Source organism: Vicugna pacos, chromosome 2, assembly GCF_048564905.1.
Source record: "Vicugna pacos chromosome 2, VicPac4, whole genome shotgun sequence".
NCBI classification, from domain to species: domain Eukaryota; kingdom Metazoa; phylum Chordata; class Mammalia; order Artiodactyla; family Camelidae; genus Vicugna; species Vicugna pacos.
The window spans coordinates 67,728,832-67,752,063 of record NC_132988.1 but is presented as its reverse complement, the minus strand read 5'-3'; the positions used below and the strand labels follow the sequence as shown (position 1 = coordinate 67,752,063).

Sequence of the window (23,232 nt, the reverse complement as noted above, 5' to 3'; positions counted from 1 at the left end):
TATTTTTTAGTGACACAATGCTTCTAGTCATAAAACTATAGACTTAACCTCTATTTTGGTGTTTATAGTTATCCAGCCAATCAATCAATCAGTAAAAGTGTCTATCTCTGCTAGGAAATAATTGGTACCTTGTCTTCCCTATAAACTGCCATCAGATTTTTAAATTTTATAATTTTGATTATGATCTAATTTTAATTGAATTATAACTAATTTCTAAAGAACTATAATTTTGTATTAATAAACCTTGGGTACAATGGAGTATGGGGATATCATCTATTGTCTCACCACCCTAACAATGCATTCCAACATTACAATTATGTATTCTTTCATCTATTTTATCTTTCCGTTTATTACATGGACAATTATTTTTGCATATTACATTTAAGTGACAAACCATAATTTACTTAACCAATTTCCTGTACGGGAGAATTCAGACTGCTTCTATTTTTCCCCTATAGAAAGTAATGATGGGACGAATAATGGTGGTATACTTATGGCATAAACTTTTTGTTTAATTGTCAACCTAATACCACTATATCACTGCCCATGTATTTTCTTAGTTCCTCACTGTCCCACAGTAAAGGTTTAACTCCTTAGGCTGGTCCACATTACCATTCATCTTTGTCTTTTGTTCTTCTCCTTACTATACAGTTCATTAAAAAGGTGTCTCCTTATCCCACCCACATACCCCACTCCCACCCCCGATCTCCCACACCATGGTTTCTGATTCCATGGCTCTTCTTTGTGCTAGTCTACCTTCCTGAATATGAATAGCATTTTTCCCTTTTATCCAATTCCTCCATCCTCATAAAAATTCACGTAAGCCAATTTATGACACAAAAAAAACCCATATGGTCCCTTTTCAGGTAATTCTTATTTAACTAAAATTAATTTAACAGGTAACAGATTTGTGTATGTCATACAAAGTTCACTTAAATAATTAGCTTTTTCTGTTGTTGAAATAACTTTCTAGACCCAAGATGGAGCCAATCCTATCCCGGGTGTCACATCAGCAAACTGAAACTTGTAAAATTTTCATGTCCCTATAAACACACCACTTAATCAGAAATGCAGTATATCCAGTCAGCCAATTCCCAAATGCCAAGTCAACCCTGGGCTTTCTCATTCCAAACATGATTGACTATGTGGCTCCGTCCAATCAGATGTTTTGTTATTCGTCTCTTCCTTGTTTTCTTTACAACTGATCCTAGAAAAGCTTTCTGCCATCTGCCCTATTTTGCAGTTCTCCAAAAGAGACTGTCCATTTCCTGAAGTGTCAAGTTTGTTTGTATCACCTAAATTGACTTCTTTAATCATTTTTTTTAAACGATATACAGGGGGAGGATGTAGCTCAGTGACAGAGTACATGTTTAGCATGCACAAGATCCTGGGTTCAATCCCCAGAATCTCTATTAATATCTATTAAAAAAATAAAAAATAAAACAACATACAATCAATCAGTTAAGGACAAAAAAAACAGTGGCAAATAACTCGGTGTTTGAAATAAGTCTATTTTTCTAACAAACATTTAAATCAAATATTCCAGTTTCAAAAGATAACAATGCCAGCTAATATGATTTAACTTCCTTTAAAAAGACTACTTGTTCACAACTAAATTAGTCACCTCCAAAATGTTATTAGCCAAATCAGAGTGATTGTTTTCCCATTCCACAGTAATACGATGTTAAATCACTAAACATATATATATATATGCCAAATAACATTCCAAGCAATTGTCGTAGCAAATTTACTGCTGAATTACTAATACAGAGGACAACTTAAATACATAAAACTCTTGACTACATAAACCTTTGCCCTTTGCATCCTATATAGATTATAAAGGTGGTGAACAAGACAATCAAAGCATATTAATGTTATTTTTTAGATTGTTAAATAAATTTTACAGGTCCCAATCACCCTAGGAATGAGGCCAAACAACAAGGGAGAATAATCAGAATAGTAAATTACAACATATAACTGTGAAGTTTTAACATTATTCTCAACTAGCAGTCCATTCAAAACAAGGACAACTTTACACACTGAAATGTATAACTTACCTGCAAATCCAGTCAATTTTGAACACACCTCCCAGCATTTTAGCACTCATTCCTGCTGGAAGCACCCAATGTATAGGAGATCCTCCATGATGTGACTCTGAAGAAAGTCTTGCAAAGCCTAAGGGAATAAATCACAACATAATATATAGATGCAAATATAATTAATGTTTTTAAAATCCAACTTATTTTTATTCTTACCTTGAAATTTTCCACTCTCTCTCACAGAAAATATTAAGATAACACTCCTTGCAGATCTGAATGCAAGATTTAATTTCTTCTCATTTACCGGCAGTGTAGACCACACACCCTATATGCAAACATCACAGACCGAAATCAATGCAAATCATTTACGTTTCCAATTATATTTGCAGAAGATCAAAGCTACCAATACTGTGGTACTTTAAATTTAAGTAAATTATAATCAATTATCAGCTGTCAGAATAATGGAATAATCTATTAAAAACTCAGAAAAAATATGGAGAAAATTACCAACCTTAACCAAATCACTAAAACAACTAGTAAACCACACTGGGGAGGGGGGTGAGCAAATCATATGGCATAGAATTTCATGTAATAAAAACAATCACCTACAATTATTTTAGTATCAGAACCATTTACTGTGGTACAAACATGTTGTCTGAAGGTGAATCACAATGTGTACATTTTTCTTCTTAAAAAACTATGCCTAACGAAATAATTATCATTATATTAGTAAATCCATAAGTGAAGAACTTCTGTCAAGTTACTAGCATTTCTTTTTTCCTATTTAAGTTCAAATTTTCATGTATCAATAGTTTGAAGAGGCCTGTGTTTTATCTAGAGTTGGAACATAATTATTAATTTCCAGAGCATTCAATTCTTTGTTCATTAAAGATTAAGAGAGAATGGTAAAATAAGCCAGAAGCTCTAATCCAGTTTAGCCCATTGATACAAACTAGATCTCATCACACGAAGTGATTAATTACTTCTGCCTAAATCTACTAAAGAACAGAATAAACTTCCACTAGAGAGTTATCTGATGTATTATTCCTTCCATCTGTAAAATTTAATGGGTAATCCTCAACTTAAGCTAGAAATACAGGATTATTAATAGTGACAAAAATATGGTTAAAAAATATTTAACTTTAGTTTTAACTTTCTCAGAGTCAGTAGAAACTATTAAACCAAAAATAGTGACCTTACTTTTAAAAGTAAAAGAAACTCTCTGTTAAAGAATGATATTTTTTCAAGAAAAATCTCAAGGCATAGAACAGCATCAATATAAAACAAAAACTGGCTAACTAAAGAAACTTTAAAAAGTATTAGTATAATAAATTAGCAACTGAATACAGAAACTACAAAAATTGAAAGAAACACGTCTTTTGCAGTACAATGTATAATTATATCCATTCTTCAAATACTGAATACATTTACTCCTAAACTTTTAAAAGATTTAAAAACTTAAATTACTACTATGTTGCCTCCAAAAGCAGACTGGGCTATGGATTATGGCAACTGGGCTATGGATCTTTAAAGCTTTCACAAAAATTACAGTATCTCATGCACTCAAGTGACACTCAAATCCAGTTCACATTTAAAAATTTCAAGATTAGGATAGTTTCAACAGAACTGATGCTAATACCTTAGCTTTGGCAAGGGACACATTCTCATGGTTGTTACTCTTTATGAGGAAAAATCTTGCATCCTGTAGGACATATTTGAGTTTACTGGTTTGATCTGAAAAAAAGAAATCCAAATTGATTAACCAGAGGCCATTATCAAACAGAGGGATGTAAGCTGTACTAACTGAAATTATCCCTCTACAACCCAGCTAAACTTTTAAAATTCATAATCACCCATTCAACCTAGAAAGCTAAGCCACAACACATAATAAAGCAAAGCTAAGAGGACACATTAGCATTTTGCATGGAAGTAAACCTAATATAGTGATGTTCTGATATATCATATTCAAATTTAAATACAAAAATGGCTATAAATTTTATAGATTTCTTTTATCAGATTAATCATTTAAAAACTGCTAACAGACCACTATGCTATAAAAAACATATATACCATCCACTGTGTCCAAAAACTTTTACGATATCCTAAAATGTTTGCTATTGTTCTAAAAGATAAGCAGTAAGAAGTGAACATGGAGCTCTATGTAAGACTACATCGTTAATTTTTCTTCCCTTAATGTAATATATCAGAACATTACTACATTAAAACCAACTATTAATGGAGAACCAATAAGGCAAAATAATGACTTTAGGCAGCATGCAATGAAAACAATTTCAAATTTAAATGATACCTTTTCGGACAGCACGAACGGAAGATGATAATTTCTCATGCTTCTTTTCTGAACCTGTATTTAGCCAAAGTACATTTGTTCAGATTGAGCTTTAATATAGAAATAAGACAAAATTTCTACAGTCTTGTCACATAAAGTTCTCATTCAAGACAAATTATTCTTTCTGGCGCACCCACACACACAAATACTTCTCAATGTGTACGAGTGTTTTGCTTTTTGGGTTGTTTGGATTTTTAAAAAAATATTTGAACAGTTTCTCACTCAGAAAACTAGTCACTGAATCATCATCTTCCAAGAAAAAATAAAAGTGAAATTCCACTTAAGCAATAACAGAACAGGATTAAAATAATAAGAAAAAGCTTAGTTTCCTCTAGAATTATTACATTGAACATGCCAGAAATCAATACTAATGAACATCAACAAGTTCACACTAAACTACAGCCTCCACACACTTTTTACAGCAGATTACATCAGAATTGGTCAGATACGGTCACAAGTAAAAATAAACTGAGAATACCTGCATATGACTCCGATGCAGAGCTTCCACTCCTATCAAAAACAATAGGAGATATGCCTCTAGCTCTCTTCCTTTCCTTCTTTTTCTCATCTAAAAATGAATTCAAACAAGATTTTTTAAAACATTACAATACAGGTACAGGTAATCAAATAAGAATGTTTTTATTATGTGTCTGGATTTTGCATAAGCCCTAAGTATTAGTCATTACTAATCTCTCACATTTAAATTTTTTCAGGTTTTCCAATCAGAAGACACTGTTCAAAAACTAAGGACATTTTGTTATTTCTCCAATTTTAATCAAACAAAAACACACGGCCATAATTAAGTACTTGTCCTATACCTAAAGGTGGTCTTAAATAAAGTTTTTCAAAAGGGGAAAAAAACTCTGCAAAGCAAATGCAACTCTTCCTTTAATTAAATTTACTGTGCTCCCTTCTATTCACCAGGTACCACTGTTTTAAGTCCTCTTTTTAAGATGTATACTATCATTCTTCATCACAATTCCAACTGTGATTCTCCCTTAGATGTCTGATAAACCCCAGAACCCAAAGCCTTTCAACTGTTTAAAAAAAGAAAAAAATTACACTATAGTAAACAAGTAATTCCCTTCTGGTTGTCACTGTTTCTGTATCTTCAATTCCATTCTTCTTAACCACTTCCTTTCTCAATTATTGTTTGTTTTCAAATTCAGTTTAAAATTTATCTCTAAAATCAATGATATTCTATAGATATCTTAAAAAAAAAGCTGGGAATCTTCAGTAAATAGAAAAAATTTGCATTACTCATCACATAAGAACCATTTCAGGCTTAATTTGGAATTTTATAAGCACATAAACAAAGGCCTAAACAGGAATTAGGCTCTCCTGTCTCTGTTTATTGGTATTTTAATTATACCACTATAAGCACCTTTACTTTTCAGCTAGAAGGAGGAATATGACAGGAGAAAATGCATATACTTATTTTTATAAAAATAAGTCAATGTTGAAAAAGAATAATCAATGATCTTTCATACACAGTACTATTTTAAAAGCTTTAAATAAATTATCTCCCTTAATCCTTGAATCAAACTCATGAGATACCTAATACCATTATTTTCATTTACAGAAAAGGAAAACTCAACTTAGTGGGGAGGTTAGCCAAATTGGCAAGGGTTCCACAGTTCTTAGGTGACAGAATCTAGTTTCTAACTTGAAAATACAAGCCACAAAGAGCTAGTCTTATTAAGAGAAAACAAAAATTTTTACTACTATTCTAGGGGGATCCTACGTCTAAACTAGTTTAAAGATGGAAAACTCCAAGGAGATAAGTTCCTTTTATTTTAGTTTAAGTATCCTTCCCTTTGTAATGTATTATTAATTGCTTCTCCAAATACACAGTATTAAAAGCTCGTAAATAATGCTGATTTTCCTAACTTAGGGCAGAAAGGAAGGGCTAAGCAACACATATCAGCACAATTGTAGCGCCAAGCCCATTTAAAGCTAGCAACCTTGGGGACATAACAATATTCAAATAACTAACTGTAGGGAAAACCATTTATTTTCAGGCTTGTTGGCTTTGAATAATGATATCTGACTTTCAAGTTTTAAAATCTTTTCCCTCAGGGCAAACTATAAGACTTCAAGAGAATACACTGAAGCTTTTTAGTATAAAATGACTGAGAACTTCACCCAAACAGATGAGAAACAGGTTTTGTCAAATCCCAAATTTCTTTCTCATCCATGTGTTTTGTTCACTGACTACACATTCCTACATAGCGCCTGGCATATAGTAGGAACTGAATTCATTCAATCAATGAATATAACATGTACATGAAAGAAATGAGAAAAATAAAACTTTTAAAAATTTTTAATTATTTCCTTTAAAAATTCTAGCATTTTTTTTATTTTTCCTCTATGAATATTTAAGAATATGAACTTTACAGATTTAATGCAATCCCTATCCAATTACCCAGGACATATTTCACAGAACTAGAACAAATCATAATAAAATTTATATGGAACCATCAAAAAAAAAAAAAGAATATGAACTTTATAAATTGATCACAAAGGATAATACATTTCTTGTTGCTATTTAAAAATAATATGTTATGTTTCTAAGTACTAAAAGGATGTCTCACTAAGATGGAACAGGAAAAATGATAGAAGCAGAAGTTAAGATCTTGCCCAACTATTTTTATATAATGTTAAATATAGCATTATCATGAAAAAATCTCCAAGGATTTTTTCATCTTTTTTATATAACTTTTTTTGTATAAATCACTGCTCTTCCCTCTCCCAACAATTATTCTCAGGTCAAAAAAACAATGAAAGTCACCTAACAAATAAACCTGTAACAACCTTTACTAAATCACTTTTGTAAGGACGGTACTGAAATTCTTGAGAAAAAATAAGGTAGAATAAACTAGAATGTAGGAAATTCATGACAAAGAAACTAAACTGTGATCCCTTGTATTTAAAAATGGACATTTCCTAATCAAGGCATTCCAAATCCACCCCATTTTTCTTTTGCACATGATTATAAAGAGAAACTATTCCAAGATAAAAATTATAATGTCCTGCATACTGAATACAGTCTCTAAAACATGTTCCACATAAGAGCTCTTCAAAGGAAAGGCCATATATTTCCCTTTAATAAGGAAAGTAAGACTTCTAGGTACGTCTTTTAAAACAACAAATCTAACAGTTTTAGTATCAAGGTTTTGTAAAACTACTGCCTATCATTCAATCTGAAATATTTTATCCACAAATATATAAAGTATTAATCAGTACCTTGTGAAATATCAGCATCTAGGAACTTATTAAAACTACAGATTATTTCAGGTCCTATTCATATAATTCTACCTTATTTGACTTAAAACAAGATATACATAAATTCTAAGAAATATTGTTCCTAACATGGACATCAAAAAGAAGACTCCTAAAATAAACTCTTACAGGTGTTTCACATTCTCCACATAAAGGAACATTCATTCATACTGCCAATGCAATTTTTGTTCTCTCTCCATTATCATAAATTATAAAATGTGTATCCCATCAGTTTGCAAAAAGTATGACAGAATCAGAGTAAAATAAAAGTTTTCCACAAGTTTTTTTTTTAAATATCAAATGCAACTACTCATCCATTCAGTTTAACTCTTTAACCTCCTTCAAAAACCCATTTAAACTCCCAAACCTAGAACTCTAGTGAGTACAAGGGTGGAAGCACTTTAGCTGCCAATTAGAAAATACTTGGCCATCTGCTCTATCATTTACACTACATCAAGAATATGATTTACTAACAATGTATTACTAAGATAACAACATTCTATAATACTAAAATTGTAACTATCATATATATCTAAATAGGATTTTTCTAATGTTTAGTACATCTTGCCTATAAAGCAGACGTAAGATAGCCATGAGAGTGTCATCATCACATAGAGGCCAGGGGTCTTTAAGTACCCTGATCTCTCCTTGCTCTACCCTCTGAACTTTCCCCCAAAAGAGGGTCCCCTCAAGCTAGTGACTGCCACCACCTCCCACTTCTACATTCAAGTCCCAAGGGTCAGATATAGTGGGAGGGCGTGTAGTACTGAAGGAATTACTCAAGATGGCTCTTACCCCATCTCTTCACAAGAATTTTACTCTTATTTTCCATCTTGTACCTTTATACCCATCCTTTTGGTAATCCTGCCCCAGTCAGTCAACCCACAGGTATAGAACTGAAAGGAAAGTCTGTTGTGCTCCCAAAAGAAAAAGAAAGTTAAGTTGTTTAGATTTGCTGCCACATGATAGAAATGTAGAAGCACTTAACGTGAAAATACTGTAAATATCTAGCAGACAGGTTCCACATGAATATACTTCATGTACTGTAGTGTTTAAATAAGCTGTTGTTGGTTAGTACAGAAATCTAAGAATTTATAACATTAAAACCTCACATACATCTCCTTATGGAGAAACAGACTAGCGTACATTTACAATTAATCAATTTGTAGCCAGGAAATACCTTTACTAAGATATGTAAATCTTACTCAAATGCATGTATAATACATAAAAGCATGCTATACCAAAAAACTCACTAGGCAGTCTTATTAACATCCCAGTCTTATTAACGGCCCAAGCACCTCAAAAATTTTATAATTTAACTTAAACAGGTTTAAGAATAAAGCCAATCAGGCCAATTAAAAAAAAAGACAAAACTTTACAGATTAAAAACTAGTACCTGATCCATCTGTGCCTGAACCAGATCTGACAGATCCATCCGTGAAGGAAACAGATTCAGAATCAGAGTCACTAGCCTCACTTCGAGTGTCATAATCATTTCCCTCTTCCTTCTGGTCTCTCTCATCCTGTTCATACTCTTCTTCCTCCTCCTCTTCTTCCTCTTCCTCCTCTTCCTCCTCCTCCTCCTCTTCTTCTTCCTCCTCTTCCTCTCCGTCTTCATCCACCTCTTCATCTTCCTCTGCATCTTCTTCTACCTCTTCATCTTCCTCCACATCTTCCACCCCTTCCTCCTCATTCTCAGTGTTGTTGCCTTGCTCATCAGAAGAACCACTGCTGCCAGTCTCATGGTCGGAGCCATATTCTTCAGAGTTCACCTCTTCCTTAGAAGACTGGCTGGATCTGCTTGCACGTCTATCCACTTCAAGCCCAATTCTCTGATGTTTAAAGAAAAAGGGAATCAGGAGTCATGTAACAGACAAGGTCAGAGTGAATAAATAGTTCTAGCCTCAAAAAGAATTGCTTTCTGTTTTATATTTGCAATAATATTTACTACCTCAGAACCATCTGGCGTAGGGGATTTGATCCTCCTTTCAGGATCCCTTTTCCGCAGACAAGTTTTTTCAGGTTGACTCTTATAAGGTTCTCTAGAGGCACTGCTTGACAAACGAATCTTCCGATCAGCTTCCAGACGCTTGTTTCTTTCAGCTCTTTGATATTCTTCATTTTTATACTCTGTAACTGACTTTCCCTTTGTACTAACCATTCTTTTGTTATTGCTAACTGATGAGCTCAGGGGCTTAGAAATTAATTGTCTTGAATGAACAGAAGGCTTCTGTCTCTTTGTGTCAGAGGATTCCATTCGATCACTTTTTCTTTTTGATCCTTAAAAATACAAAGAAAAAAAAAAGAGTCTTGAGTATTTGATTTATTTCACCCAAGATTAACAGGTAAATATATCAGAGAGAAAAAAGCCTCTTCTCATTAATGTCTTCTGAAATATGTTTACTCCAAAGTTAATCATAAAGAAAAACAGCTTTCAAATACTGGAATAAACCCCATGCAAATGTCTGAAAAAAACTTATTACTCTTATTCATGTGGAATTGGGTCCCACTGTTTGTTATGATTGTGCTTTTGGTGTTAAGAGTCTTAAGGAACAAGTGCAAAAGTGAAGACTCTTTCTTAAGAAATTAAATCTCTATTTATACTGGCATTTTAACAAAAATAATAGAAATCTTTCATACCCTTTTTCTCATTTTTATCTTGTTCACTCTCTGGATTATACAGTTCATCATCCTGTTCTGGTACTTCAGTCAAAATATCATCTAGAACATTAAGTTCTCCATCTGAAAACAAAATTAAAAATAGGGAAAAATCATTATCATTAAACATTTATTTCTGAGTACTTACTATGTTGAGGCTAAAGAAGTATAAGGACATAACCATCAAGGAGCTTTTATTTCAAGACACAAGAATAATTCCTGTAAAACCATACAAGATAAAGGATGTGACAGAGCTCTGATTCACAAAGCGAGGAGGAGTATATACCCCATAGAATACGAAAAAATATACTGGGGTACAAAAAAGAAAATGTAAGAACTTCTGTATGTGTATCTCACCCTTTAATTTCTAACTTTAATAGCTGTTTTAAAATATGCACAATAAACTAGCATAAAAATACATGTGCATAGTATAACTTTTAAATAAATATACATTTATCAAAGACTGTGTACTTCCAGCAAAATACTTATTGATTACCAATTTACAGTGGAGAAACCTGGCAGACTCCAGCTTAACCAACTAATGAAAGTTCATATCACCAGTAGTGGTCAAATCAACATCCTGGACCCTCTGGTATGACGCACTATGAATAGAACAATTCTGTAATAGATTCCAATGAAATATGCAAAATCTGAACCTACACATGAGGAAACAAATATTAAACAAACCCAAATTAAGGGGCAACCAAAAATATCAATGACATGAAATACAAACACTAAGGAAATACTTCAGATTAAAGAAGACTAAAAGATACAATAACTGAATACTTACTGTATATGATCTAAGACATTAACTGGAAAAACTAGTAAAATCTAAATAAGGTCTGTAGATTACAAGTTATCAATGTTAATTTTCTAATTTTGATAGTACTATATAGTTAAGTGAAAGAGAATCCTACTTTTTAGGAAACATTTAAGGATTTGGGGGCAAAGAAGCATCATGCCTGCAACCGACAAAAGCATTCAGGAAAAAAAATGTGTCTGTGTGCATACATCCACACATATATACAGAGAGAGAGAGAGAGAAATAGAAAAAGCGAAAGAGAATGAGTTAGAGAGAAAGATAAATGTGGTAAAATGTTAACATTTGTGGAACGTGGTTGAAAAGCAGAAGAATTCTTTGTACTAATCTTATAGTTATCCTGTTTGTCTGAAATAATGTCAAAGCAAGTTAAAAGAAAATTACTGATGTGCTACACAACCAAAAACATTTGAGGCTGCTAGTATGGACTATATTAAATGCAACTTGTTCAGACAAGGGAACTACTGACAACAACTGATATTCAATAATCATGAAAACTAAGAATTCAAGTTTTATCACCCTATCCCCATCCCCACCCTCATCCAACAGGACAAAATAAGTCTTAGAAATACATGCAAATATTTATTTACTACTTTAAACTGATTTAAAAAAAAAATAAGGCACTAAAGCTAATGGTAAATGCTTTGAACACTAAATATTTCGGTATAAAAAAAAACCTCTGCAAATTTAAGGTGATGCAAAGAGGGTTATAAAATTATAAAAATTGATGAGATAGGACAATTATATTTATGACTTCAGCCAAAAGGCAAAGCCCACTCAAAGTACAGCAAGGGCTGTTAACCTGAGGTCTACGAACAGGTTACAAGTGATTCAAATTTCTCCAAAGAGGGATAGAAATCAGTGACTGAAGAGAACTAAAAAAGTTAATGTAGGCATTGATAAGGAGGAAAGCAAGATTACACGGATACAGAAAAGGTAACAATGCACATATTCCTCTGTACTTATAGTCACAGTTGCTATTTAAGAAGAACACGTGAAAATTACATATGCCTGGAATAGCATAGTATCTGATATCTTTGGGTGGTTAAGAACGCTTATCTACACTATTTTTCTAAAATGAATGTATACTATATGGACTGTTTTCATTTGTGTTTATTTATTTTTTAAATGTTACTGAAAATCAAGATATGTCAAACAAAAAGGCTTCTCTCATCCTCTGCGTTCATCTTTTTATGGAAGAAATTCCCTCAAGATCTGAATGGTAGCAAACAATTTTTAAAGGATAGACTGTAAATAAAAAATTCAAAAACGTGTAATTTGATTTTTAAAAATCCACGTTTTTCAAATACTTAATGATTCTTGGGTCAAAGCTTTCTAGCCAGTAAAAAGGGGGCCTAACAGATTCTGAAAAATCAAATATATTTGTAGAACGAAAAGAAAAATACTAAAACTATCACAGGAAAACAGGCAACTAAGTAAATAGTGCTATAAAAATCTTTTCATGAAATCACTAGTTCTTAATAGAAATATCCCACCCAAAAGTTTGAACATTCACATGAAATTATACACTTTAATATGTGCTAAATCTATTATAGAATTAAAGAACTGTGCAGGTTAATTAACTCCATTTAAATTTCAGGCATGCCTAAATCATGATTTCCCTACAAAAAGAGTATTATTGTCTTTAAAAGCTTTAACAAATAATTGTATCAAATTCAAAGACTGGCTGCAGTTTTAGAAAGCATCTATAAATTTTTAAAATATTAACCAATTCTTAGTTTTCTAACATTTTATCACTCTCACATGTTATATATGACATATATAAGGTATGTTTTAAATCTAATACTTTGCAGATAAAGAAATACAATCTCAGAAGTTCAAGTTGAGCAAATTCACTTGTCTACAGTTCAGGCTTTGTAAACTCAGGGTTGAATTAGATGAGGAACATTAAAAGCACCTTTAAACAAAGTATAAGAGAACAACCAAACTGCAAAGTATCACTGAAAGATCTTGATTAATTTCAAGTTAGTACACTAGTAATTTCAAATTAGTGCACCAGAAAGCTCTGTACTAATATCATAGCATCTTAAATTTACTTTAAGATGAACAATAGCATCCTCACTTAATGGTCTACACATTTTTATCCATATTACAGTCCATGACATCAATAATCTAACTGTAGTTTTATCACAACATTGGCAAGCTAAGACCTGCAGGACCAATCCCGCCCATGGCCTATTTTTGACTGACAAGTTGAGAATGGTTTCAGCATTTTTAAGGTTGTATTTTTAAAAAAAGAATGAAAAAATATATTACAAAGACCTTATGCGGCCCACAAAGCCTAAAATATTATCTACAATTTGCCAACCTGTGATATAAGATATATCATATTTTAAGATACTTTCCTCCACCACTGAAACCACTCATGTATTTGCCGAAATATGATACACAGGAGAAAGAGGTTTGTATTTGTAAGTAAGAAAATCCAGGTCATCATTTAAGAGCCAGGTATCCTTGGGAAAGTCTCAGTCTGAGCTTCAGTTTCCTCACCTCTGGGAAAAGGCATTTAAAACAAAAAGATCAGTGTTTGGGGAAGAGGGGAGAGGAGGTAGTTTTCTAAATCCTCTGATAAGCCTTTCCAGTCACTATCAGATTCTAATGAACTCTGTCTGCCACAAACCTTGCTAATGACTAGGGTATATGACACACAAAAACTGGTCCAGAACATAAAACAAAATCCTCTTAGTAAGAAATATATAAATGTTCTGATTATCTATTGATGTAAAGATTATATGTTACTCCAAAACTTGACGATGATCTAAAACAATACAATGATTTATTATTACTGCTTATGGTTCTGAGGCTCAACTAGGGTCTCTCATGTAGCTGCAGTGAGGGCCAGCTAGAATCATCTGAAGGCTTGCTTATTCACATGTCTGGCGGGAGCCTTGGCTGGGAAGACTCAAAAAACCTGGGGCTACAAGGGCATTCCTTTCCAAGGTCACTTGCCTCTCCACCAAGGCAGCTTCAGGGTAGGCTGACCTCTTACATGGTTTAGAGCTCTAAAGATGTACAGCTCAAAAAAGAAAGGGCCAGGCAGAAGCTCAACAACACTGCCATAGTATTTTATTCAGAGACAATCACAAAAGTCTACTAAGGTTCAAAGAGAGGAGCCATGGATGGACTTCACCTATTGTTGGGAGAAACGTCAAATAACTTGGCAGACGTTTTCAAAACTACCACCGTCAGCTTAATTTTGGTTTAACCTTAATGATTTTAATAATAAATGTATGGAGTGTTTTTAAACATCAAAATTTGGTTTAAAAAGAGCTCACAGTATTGCATTATAAAGCTAAAAAGCTGCTTCCACTTCTTTCATTGGCTAGAAAAAGTACACTCTGTATATATTTTAATTCATTTTTTCAATTTCAAGTCAATTAGTTATAAAGAAAGGGAAGATTATTTTGGTAGTCTCAAAGCTACTATTATTAAAGACTAAACATAACTGGCATAACCTTTTCGGAAAGAAATAATTATCTCTAATAATTAAAGTAACATCCATTGGTTCTCTACAGTGACTTTAAGCTACTTTAATGTTTTAAATCATTTTCGTTATCCTGAAATGTAACATTATTATTCTGTATAATGATGCAGATATATTTAAATACTTCACAGTTGTTTGACAGCAGCACCTTAAGAATACTGGTAATAAAATGAACAATGGTTAGCAAACACCAGTTAAGAAGAATTTTATGAACACAATTTATATAGTATAAAAGTGACTCAAATGCAGTTATTTCTGAGTTAAAGCACTTCATATTTTTTGAGAAGTCTATATAAAGAACTATACAGTCTTTTCAAAAAAGCACTTTAAAACCCTAAAAGTTGTATTTTAGACGCCACGACAAATGAGTTTTTTTACATCAGTGCAAATCAACTCAAATGAAACAAAATAAACAGCATTTCCACTTAAAGCTAAAATTCAAATCCATACAAAATTATATACTAACAACCTGTAGATGAACCTAGCTCTTGGATGCTTTGTTTTTAAAAACTCCAGGGATTTAATATAAAAATCCAGACCCTACATTTTCTAAAAAAGACGATTTCATCATTAGCGGCCCAGACTCTCATCTAGAAATGAGCTGGAGCAGTCCTAACAGTCTCCTGCTAAGACACCGTGAAGGTAACTTATGCCAAGGTTGTGCATGAGACAATCTGGGTTTATGCCCCATAAATCAAAGTATTTACTAATACTGCCTGAACACAGACCATGTTTACTCTTTTATTCCTTATAACCTAATACTCACCATTACATACTGTATTAAATGAGTACTTTATCTGCCTGACCCTAGAATGCATACAAACCTATAACTCTTAAACAACACTGATATTAAATAAATGCAAATAAACTTAAGGTTCAAGACACTGAGGCACAGGGACACCAAACTACAGTTTTAGTATATATACAATACTTTGTAAAAGAGTAGGAATGCTTAAAGAGACAAGCCTACTTAACTCCAGTACTACTTAACTGCCTTGACAGAATGCAAGCACCATGATGTCAGATCTTACAAATTTTCAAGAGGATTCCCAAATTCAGATTTTTATTTGGAATTTTCTGACTTTTAAATGCTGCCTTAATTAAAAACAAAACAAAGCAGACTACTGCTAGCTTGATTCTTCTATGGAAATGCAATCATCTGTGAATATTTTGCTTTCACAATATATGATGTGCTTCTATGGACTTGATCATCATTACTGGTGCAAAGGAGCACAATCTTAGTTATTGTCACAAACTATAATTAGCAAACTGAATTTTAGGATAAAGGTACAGATTCACAGGTATAGGAAGCAAAACAAGGAAATAAGTCACTGTTTTTAGAACCTTTTCAAAACTGTGTTAGAATTAACAGGGCTCGTCTTTTTGCTTGATTGGGAGATTTTGGTCTGGACAAGATAAACATGGGAACTTTAAAAAACCTAACTAGCTTTCAAAGCAGTTTAACCTTTAGAAGGTTATGTATGGAACAAGTATTCCAAAATGAAGCCCAAACAATTAAAATAACTTGACTAAAATCTCACAGCTCTGATTCCAAATTCAGTGCTCTCTTTACTATACCAGAATTACATCTTAATGTTGAAATTCTTGGCCCAGAAAGGCCACAAACCTTACTTAACTCCAGGGATTATCAGCGTAGAAAATTAACCTTTATCTGAGACACAGTTCATTTTCTTGACCCTGGAAGTTTGTGTGTCAGGAGACACAAAGTACTATTTATTCCAGGATCCAGCATCAGACTAAGACCTGAAATATTTAAAGGAAAAAAACAAACAAACAAAAAAAAACACTGGGCAGTTAAATATACAATGAATTTTGTTTTCCAACACAAGGCACCAAAGTACACTATAGTTTTAATTTTATTTCACTTAATACAGTTTCAGTGGGGTTTGGCAATGGAGTAAGATTTCCTGGAGCCTCCCCTTCTGTTGTGCTTTACGTTAGACCAGTCTTTCAGTTACTTTTTGTCATTCAAAACTGTCATTCCTCTATATGAAGTGTAGAGACTTGGATTTCCCACCCCATACAAATTTACTGTCTTCCAAAAAGCATACAAGTGAAGTCTAAGGAGAGCATTTAAAATCTCTTGTCTTACTTCTATTATGGGTAAAACAAATATACTGGAATATCAAATATATACTCCATGCTTTATAAAGCCCTAACTAAAGTATAAGTCAATCTAACCGTAAGGACTTACCATATATTGGAAGCTACAGTATGTAAATATGTGTGTGTGTGTGTGTATATAACTGTGTGTACATATTTATATGCAACTGTGAGTGTGCACATATACAATTTAAACTGAGAAACTCTTAGCTTTGGACATCAATAACAAATATCACATAACTAGTCAGTTATTAAAGAAGTCTGATCTTGAGCTAATGATTTACAACCTTCTAAATCATTTATTCAAGGCACTGAGACAATTACTGTATACCACGAACCCGGTAAACTCCTGGCCCTCATGGAGCTTCCAGTCTGATAATGTACAAAACACGTTACTTTTGAAAGTGGTACCTTGTTATCCATGTTTTAGGTATGTTAAACTTGTATAGCTGTTTGTCAGAGAGAACTTTGTAAGAGCTTAAGAAGTAAAATGTATACAAGGTGTTCATAATAGAAAAGATGTGTATTTCCCCATATAGAAAAATGGCATTTAATTTTAGCTACCACCACCAACATTCCAACAATTCCAAATCCATTTTTTGGACAAATAATCACCACAGGAATCAGAGGGAGCTGGCAATTTCTCCAGCTATAGGCTTCAGCTTCTAGGTATGGGTATTATAGGAGCATTTATAGAAGGTAATGTCTGCTTATTACACAGCTAATGTACAAAGCCCAACAATCCAAGCATTTTATGACCAAAAGTCTTCTAACTATTCTGTGATTAATAGCAAACTTCTGCAACTTAAACTCATTTCTTATCAAGATCTTACACCATTTACAGAATCTTTTAAGAAGGGACCAAAGGTTTGTTAACATGTCTAAGATCCTTACAGGGTTTATCTTTTTAATTTCCTAATGTTTCATATAAGGTAACTTATGATAATAAGTACTTAGCTTTCCACTTTTCTTCGTTCAACATGAGAAATCAAGTATTAATTTTAATTCTAATTATAATTCTGGCTGATTGACAGAGATGAAATAAGACACCCTAGGCCTCAGTTTCTTTATTTACAAAGTGGGTTATTCTAGAAATCTTCCCATTCCAAAATTAAATAAGTAATTTCAGTAGGTTTGTATTTGCTAGCTTTCCCAGTAAACTAGAGAAAATTAAGGTAAGTACTTGTATCATAAATTCTGAAATAAAGAAGTTGAACTATGGAAATTAAGTTTTTAAAAAAACTACACAAATGTGAGGCCTTTCAAAAGCTGGACAATTTAACCTAAGTATTGCTAATAGGGGGCATTTACTACTTTCCAATAATAGTCACAAAGTTTAAGTATCTCAACTACATTTTCATCATTAAATCCATTTCTTAAACAAAATTTTTAAAACACTACCTACTTTTCTTCCTCCACATACTTTACTGTGTCTACTGTATCACTTTATTTACAACTTATGTTCATCTGAACGGACAATTAATTCTTGAGAAGTATTAAGTTTTACTCATTTTGTATCTAGTTCATCTCACCCACAACCACCACCCCACTCTCAATACACACAGCTCACAGATTACACAGACACAAATGCTGACTGGATTAATTCTTATTGATTAAAATCATCTATTTAATACTACTTTACTCCTAATTAAAAGCAGTTTCTTTTATTCACTAACCCCATGCAATTTTATGTTCACATTCCTTCTGGATTTCTCAAAAGTGGGGGTGGGGGGGTTGGATTTTAGAATTAATTTAAGGAAAGAAAATTAAACTGCCATAATCTAATTATTGGGTTTAAGACTGGAGTAGTACCTTAAACATATTCCCACCCACTCCATTTCCCAAACTTGTCCCTATCCAGTTCTGATTCATGAAGTCTCTTCTTTCTCTTAAGAAAAATCACACAAGTCTAATATCATTTAACTCTACAGCCCATTTAACAAATCCCCACCCCAAATTAATCAGCCACACAAAAGGGTAGATCCGTGAAATACAGGAAAGCAGCTAGTCATATTTTTTATCAACCATAACCTTTTCAAAACCATCATAGTAATCTTAGGGTTGGAAAAAATCTTAACGCAGCATCCAATATAGACCACTCTACTACAGACATGTATTGATTCAGGATCTACGTTAGTATTTCCAGGGGCTGGAAGGTCAGTATTTCAAAAGATATGGCATTCCATTCTGGCAACATCAGTTCTTCCCATATTTCAATGTAACTATATCCCTCCAATTCTCCATAAATTACATCCATTTGTTCCTCGTTGTACCCTCTAGGAGCTATGCACAACGTGTTTCTAGCAGAACAGTGGCCGGGTTTGTTTGTTTGTTTTTGCCTGGCCTGAGTCACACAATCACGTTTTCAAACATCATGTTTTCCAAAATAAGTATTTAGGGAACCAAACAGGCCATTCTTGCCAGTCTGCCTATTTGACAGGAATAGCCAAAAGTTAATTATAAACATTTCTCGAGATTAATAATCCACCTATATACCACTTCTTAAATATGTTGCTTACTAGCTTTAAACTTGGCATTAAGGGTTTTCGAAATTTAGCTTAATAGAAAAGGCTGTTCTGAAAATACGCAGTACATCCGCATACTACTACCAGGAACTAAACCCTAAGGGCCTTGCAACTCCGAACAGGCCTTCCTTCAGCCGCGCCCAGGACAGCTAACGTTAAGTGAAGAAGGGAATTACGATTAGAAAAGAAAAAAAAAACAAAAAACAAAAAACAAAAAACAAAAAACCAAGACTAGATGAAGTGTTAGGGCATGAAGATCGAGGACGAAAGGGTAGGCCTGTTCTTTTCCAATGAATCCAAGGGTCTCAGCGGGGAGACCGGCTCCGCGCGGGGCAGACTAACCTCCCCAACCCCCAACCCCCAACGACAACCACGGCTCCATCTACCCACTCCCGAGCCCCGCCTGCGCCCGTCACCTTTCTCCGCACTAACCTTTCTCCTCTCGGCTGTCGGCCGCCATTGCTCCCCTCTTGTTTCCGCCGCCGCTTCGACGCGACCCGCGAGGGCGCCGCAGCCGCGGCAGCAGAAGCACAGGCGCGTCCGTCAGTCCGTCCGCTGGGCTGCGCACTTCGCACCTGAGTGTTTACCAGGCACCCTTCCTCCCTGCTTCTTCCCTTTCTCCCTTTTCCCCTTCCCTCCTTTCACTCCAGCCTCCCGCAGCCTAGGCCCAGCCTTCTCGTTGGGGCTTGGGGACGGGAGGGGGCAAAGGGGAGGGAAGGGAAACAGATGGCGACGGCGGGCGGCGCTAAAATGGAGCCTGCTTCCTGCGTGAAACAATCCCGCTCCCGAAATGCCCTGCGCTGTTTACGCCTCGTTTCTCCCTGGGAACGTCACAGTGCGGAGAGGGGCGGGGAAGTGGGGCGGGCAAGGGAACGTAACGTGACGTAACGTCAGCACGTCGCCCCCCCCCCCGCAGCCCGGAAGTCCCTTGAATGAGTTTTACTTCTAGTGATTAAGTCGGCCAAGTTACTTTGTGGGCAACTTGCTGCAATGCGTACTACTAGGTGTCACAGTTTTCTCACCTGAAACGACTATTAATGGACCTTCCATCCTCCAGGCAAAGATGCTTCCTGTCGCTCCGCGGGACGCCTAATTCAGTTCTGGAAATCGGAGTCTTATTTAAGACAAATCTGGGCCGGTCCTTTTGCAGCCATCACTTTATACTCTGGGTACCAGATGTGAGTTCTTATTTGCTTCAGAGCAGGATGCAACCAGCTGACTTCACAAAAGCCTACTAGTATTGATTTTAATTGGGGAAAGGAATGATATTTTAATAATAGCTTTGTATAACAAGTTTGTTAAACATTTATCGAGGTCCTGGGACTAGAAATTAAAACTACAGAAGTGACCAAAAATTACATAATATGGTAAAATCTGCAAAGAAAACTTGCATGAAGTAAACTGTCCAAAGGAATGAAAATGTAATTTTGCTTCACTGCTTCATAACTGAGTTTACAAGGGAAACAAAATTTGAAGGAAAAAAAAAAAGAGGTAACACTGTTATATAAAAACAAGCTAATGGCAAATTTAGAGAAAGACAGTCTACAGAGTCTTGGTCCTTGATAGCCCTTTTTACATATTGAGACCAAACTGAAGGCAACTGGAAGATTTTAAGCAGTGGGAAAACACGAATAGAGATTTGTTTGGAGCCATCTGGAGGGCTTGAAGGGAGAAAAGAGAAGGAAATCAATTCAGTAAATATAAAACCAAGCTATGTATCAGAGGCTTAGGAATCAAGATTAAATAGGACAGTATTTCTGCCTTTAAGGAATTTTAAATATATAGTATAGGGAGGAGAAAAGTAAACAGGATATTACTGTGTAAAAACAATACCTAAAAATTTGTGTGTTCTTGCTGTGTGGTGGGTACCGTTCTGAGCACTTGACCTACACGATGTGATTTCATCTTTCAAAAACGCAATTAGATTAATATATTATTAGCTCTATTTTACATGAAAGGAAAGTGAAGGATTATGAAATTGAAGTGCCCAAAGTTAGGAGTAGTAGTAACATGGCTGAAGTCCAGGTAATTTGGATCCAGCCATCACCCACTTCCTAATACTGCTTTATGTAGTAAGCTCAGAATGTTACTGGAACCCTTGGGGGCAGGCCACTCAGACTGGTGGGGGGTACAGAATAGAGTAAACGGAAGCTTTCTGGAGAAGGGGAAATAAAGCCTAGTTGAGATTTAATAGCCTCTCAGCCTCAGTAAGAGGAAAAAGGGCAAGGGTGGTGGGCAGAAGAATGGTTTTCATGTGAAAAAAAAAAATCCTAGGTGACAAAGCTGCCCATGGTTCAATTCAGGTTGATATTCAATGGTTATGTAAGAAGAAGCTGAGGATTATGTTCTAGTGAGAGAGACAAAGCATAAGGAAACAAAAGTCATGATGAATTCTGTGAAAGAAACAAGAGGCTAATGTGGCAAGGTGGTGATGGGTGGAGGCTTTTTATATTAAAAAAACTAGTAAAGTCCTCTCTGAGGAGGGGATACATCAGGTGGACTGATACCCAGTAAGAGGAGATAAGAGTCTTCCAGGCAAAGAACAGCCCATACAGAGGCTCTGAGGGAGAAAGAGGCCTTGGTATGGTCAAGGATCTAATGAGAACACCAATGAGCCACCCAGATAATGAGTGAGAAAGCAAGTGACTGAGATAATTTGAAGGAAAGGCCACATCGTACAAGTAAGGGCCTAATCAAGACCCAGGCTAAGACAAAAACAGCACATGATCTGCAGAGGGACAGAATTTCAAGGTTGAATCCACTGGAGGGTTGGAATGGATCCACAGATCCACAGCTAAAAATATAAAAACAAGCCAATACAAGTTCAAGGTGACCAGCACTTCTCAGAGGATGACAACAATATCTAGAGTCTCTGAAACATTTTTCACAACATTTAATATTAAATCAGGCCAGGGCCAGATCATACAGCACAAATTGCAAACTGGTGTCTGCTGACCTAAGACTTTCCTGGAACCAGCAGTGTTTGTGTGCTTTTACTGAAGCTTAATGCCTTTAATCAGGGCATGCACTTTCCAGCAAGACCTTTCCTGCATCATCCCTCTCAATTGCCTTACCTTTGACCAATATTACTGACTGAAGTATATGTCTATTGAGCATGTGGATTGAAAAAAAAAAAGGTAGATTCTGTTGCCCCAGAAAGTTTATGCAGAGTGAGGAATTAAGAAGACTCAGTCCAGAGTCTTAGAGAATATCAGTAAAGGGAATATGCAATATGAATCTGGAACATTTTGTCATATTAAAAAGTAGTAATCAAAGAATGCTAGGGTCCTATCAAGATATGAAACATTTTGAAAATCTGTAAAGATAAAATTGCATTGAATTGAAACATATGCAATATGTTTAAATCCATGAATTTATAATAGTTCAAAAAATCCATCAGTCCCTCTTGAATGACGCTAGGGAACCAGTTCATTATTTTGAAAACTGGTAAAGAGAAATCATCATTTATCCTGTCCTTCCAATTAGAATTCTATCTCAGTATTACCAAGCAAGTAGTTGATGAAGGGAAGTTTCTCTAGGGAAGTATTCCAGCTAATATGTTGCCAGGGCAAAGTAATGATAGAAGTAGGACACCATCATTTTATAACCATTAATGAAATAAACAAACCAAGACAATGGTTATTAATGGCTGCTAATTTATATAACAGTCAGATGTTATGTGCCTCCAGAGGGAAGTGCATAATGCTATCTATGAAGTAACATTGCCAAGACCATGAAACCTGGATCTCATCAAGACTTGTCAGTAGTTCTCAACCAAAGGTGACTCTGCCCCCAGGGAAAGTTTGGAGAAATTTGTAGCTACTGCAACAAATTGTGCTACTAGAATGTAGTGGGTGGAGGCCAAGGATGGTGTTAAACATCCTATAGGGCACAGAAGAGCACCCCTCCTCCCCTAAACATAACAAGTAACT

The 23,232-nt window shown here is 34.7% G+C and overlaps 1 protein-coding gene across 4 annotated transcripts in view; it reads right to left on the bottom strand.

The window, feature by feature from the left end:
- YTHDC1 (YTH N6-methyladenosine RNA binding protein C1) overlaps positions 1 to 20,091 on the bottom strand; it is a 33,598-nt gene extending 13,507 nt beyond the window's left edge. For 2 of the 4 annotated variants that reach the window (XM_006212489.4, XM_006212490.4), the window contains exons 1-9: positions 19,733 to 20,023; positions 10,309 to 10,410; positions 9,620 to 9,948; positions 9,065 to 9,500; positions 4,865 to 4,954; positions 4,348 to 4,401; positions 3,679 to 3,773; positions 2,256 to 2,364; positions 2,058 to 2,175 (exon numbers count right to left, since the gene is read on the bottom strand). In XM_006212489.4, coding sequence (XP_006212551.1) covers positions 2,058 to 2,175; positions 2,256 to 2,364; positions 3,679 to 3,773; positions 4,348 to 4,401; positions 4,865 to 4,954; positions 9,065 to 9,500; positions 9,620 to 9,948; positions 10,309 to 10,410; positions 19,733 to 19,760 — 1,361 coding nt within the window. In that variant the 5' untranslated portion in view covers positions 19,761 to 20,023. Of the gene's footprint in view, positions 1 to 2,057; positions 2,176 to 2,255; positions 2,365 to 3,678; positions 3,774 to 4,347; positions 4,402 to 4,864; positions 4,955 to 9,064; positions 9,501 to 9,619; positions 9,949 to 10,308; positions 10,411 to 19,732 lie in introns of all 4 variants that reach the window. The other 2 variants (XM_006212491.4, XM_031689700.2) reach the window with 2 other exon arrangements.
- Positions 20,092 to 23,232: the final 3,141 nt, after the last annotated feature.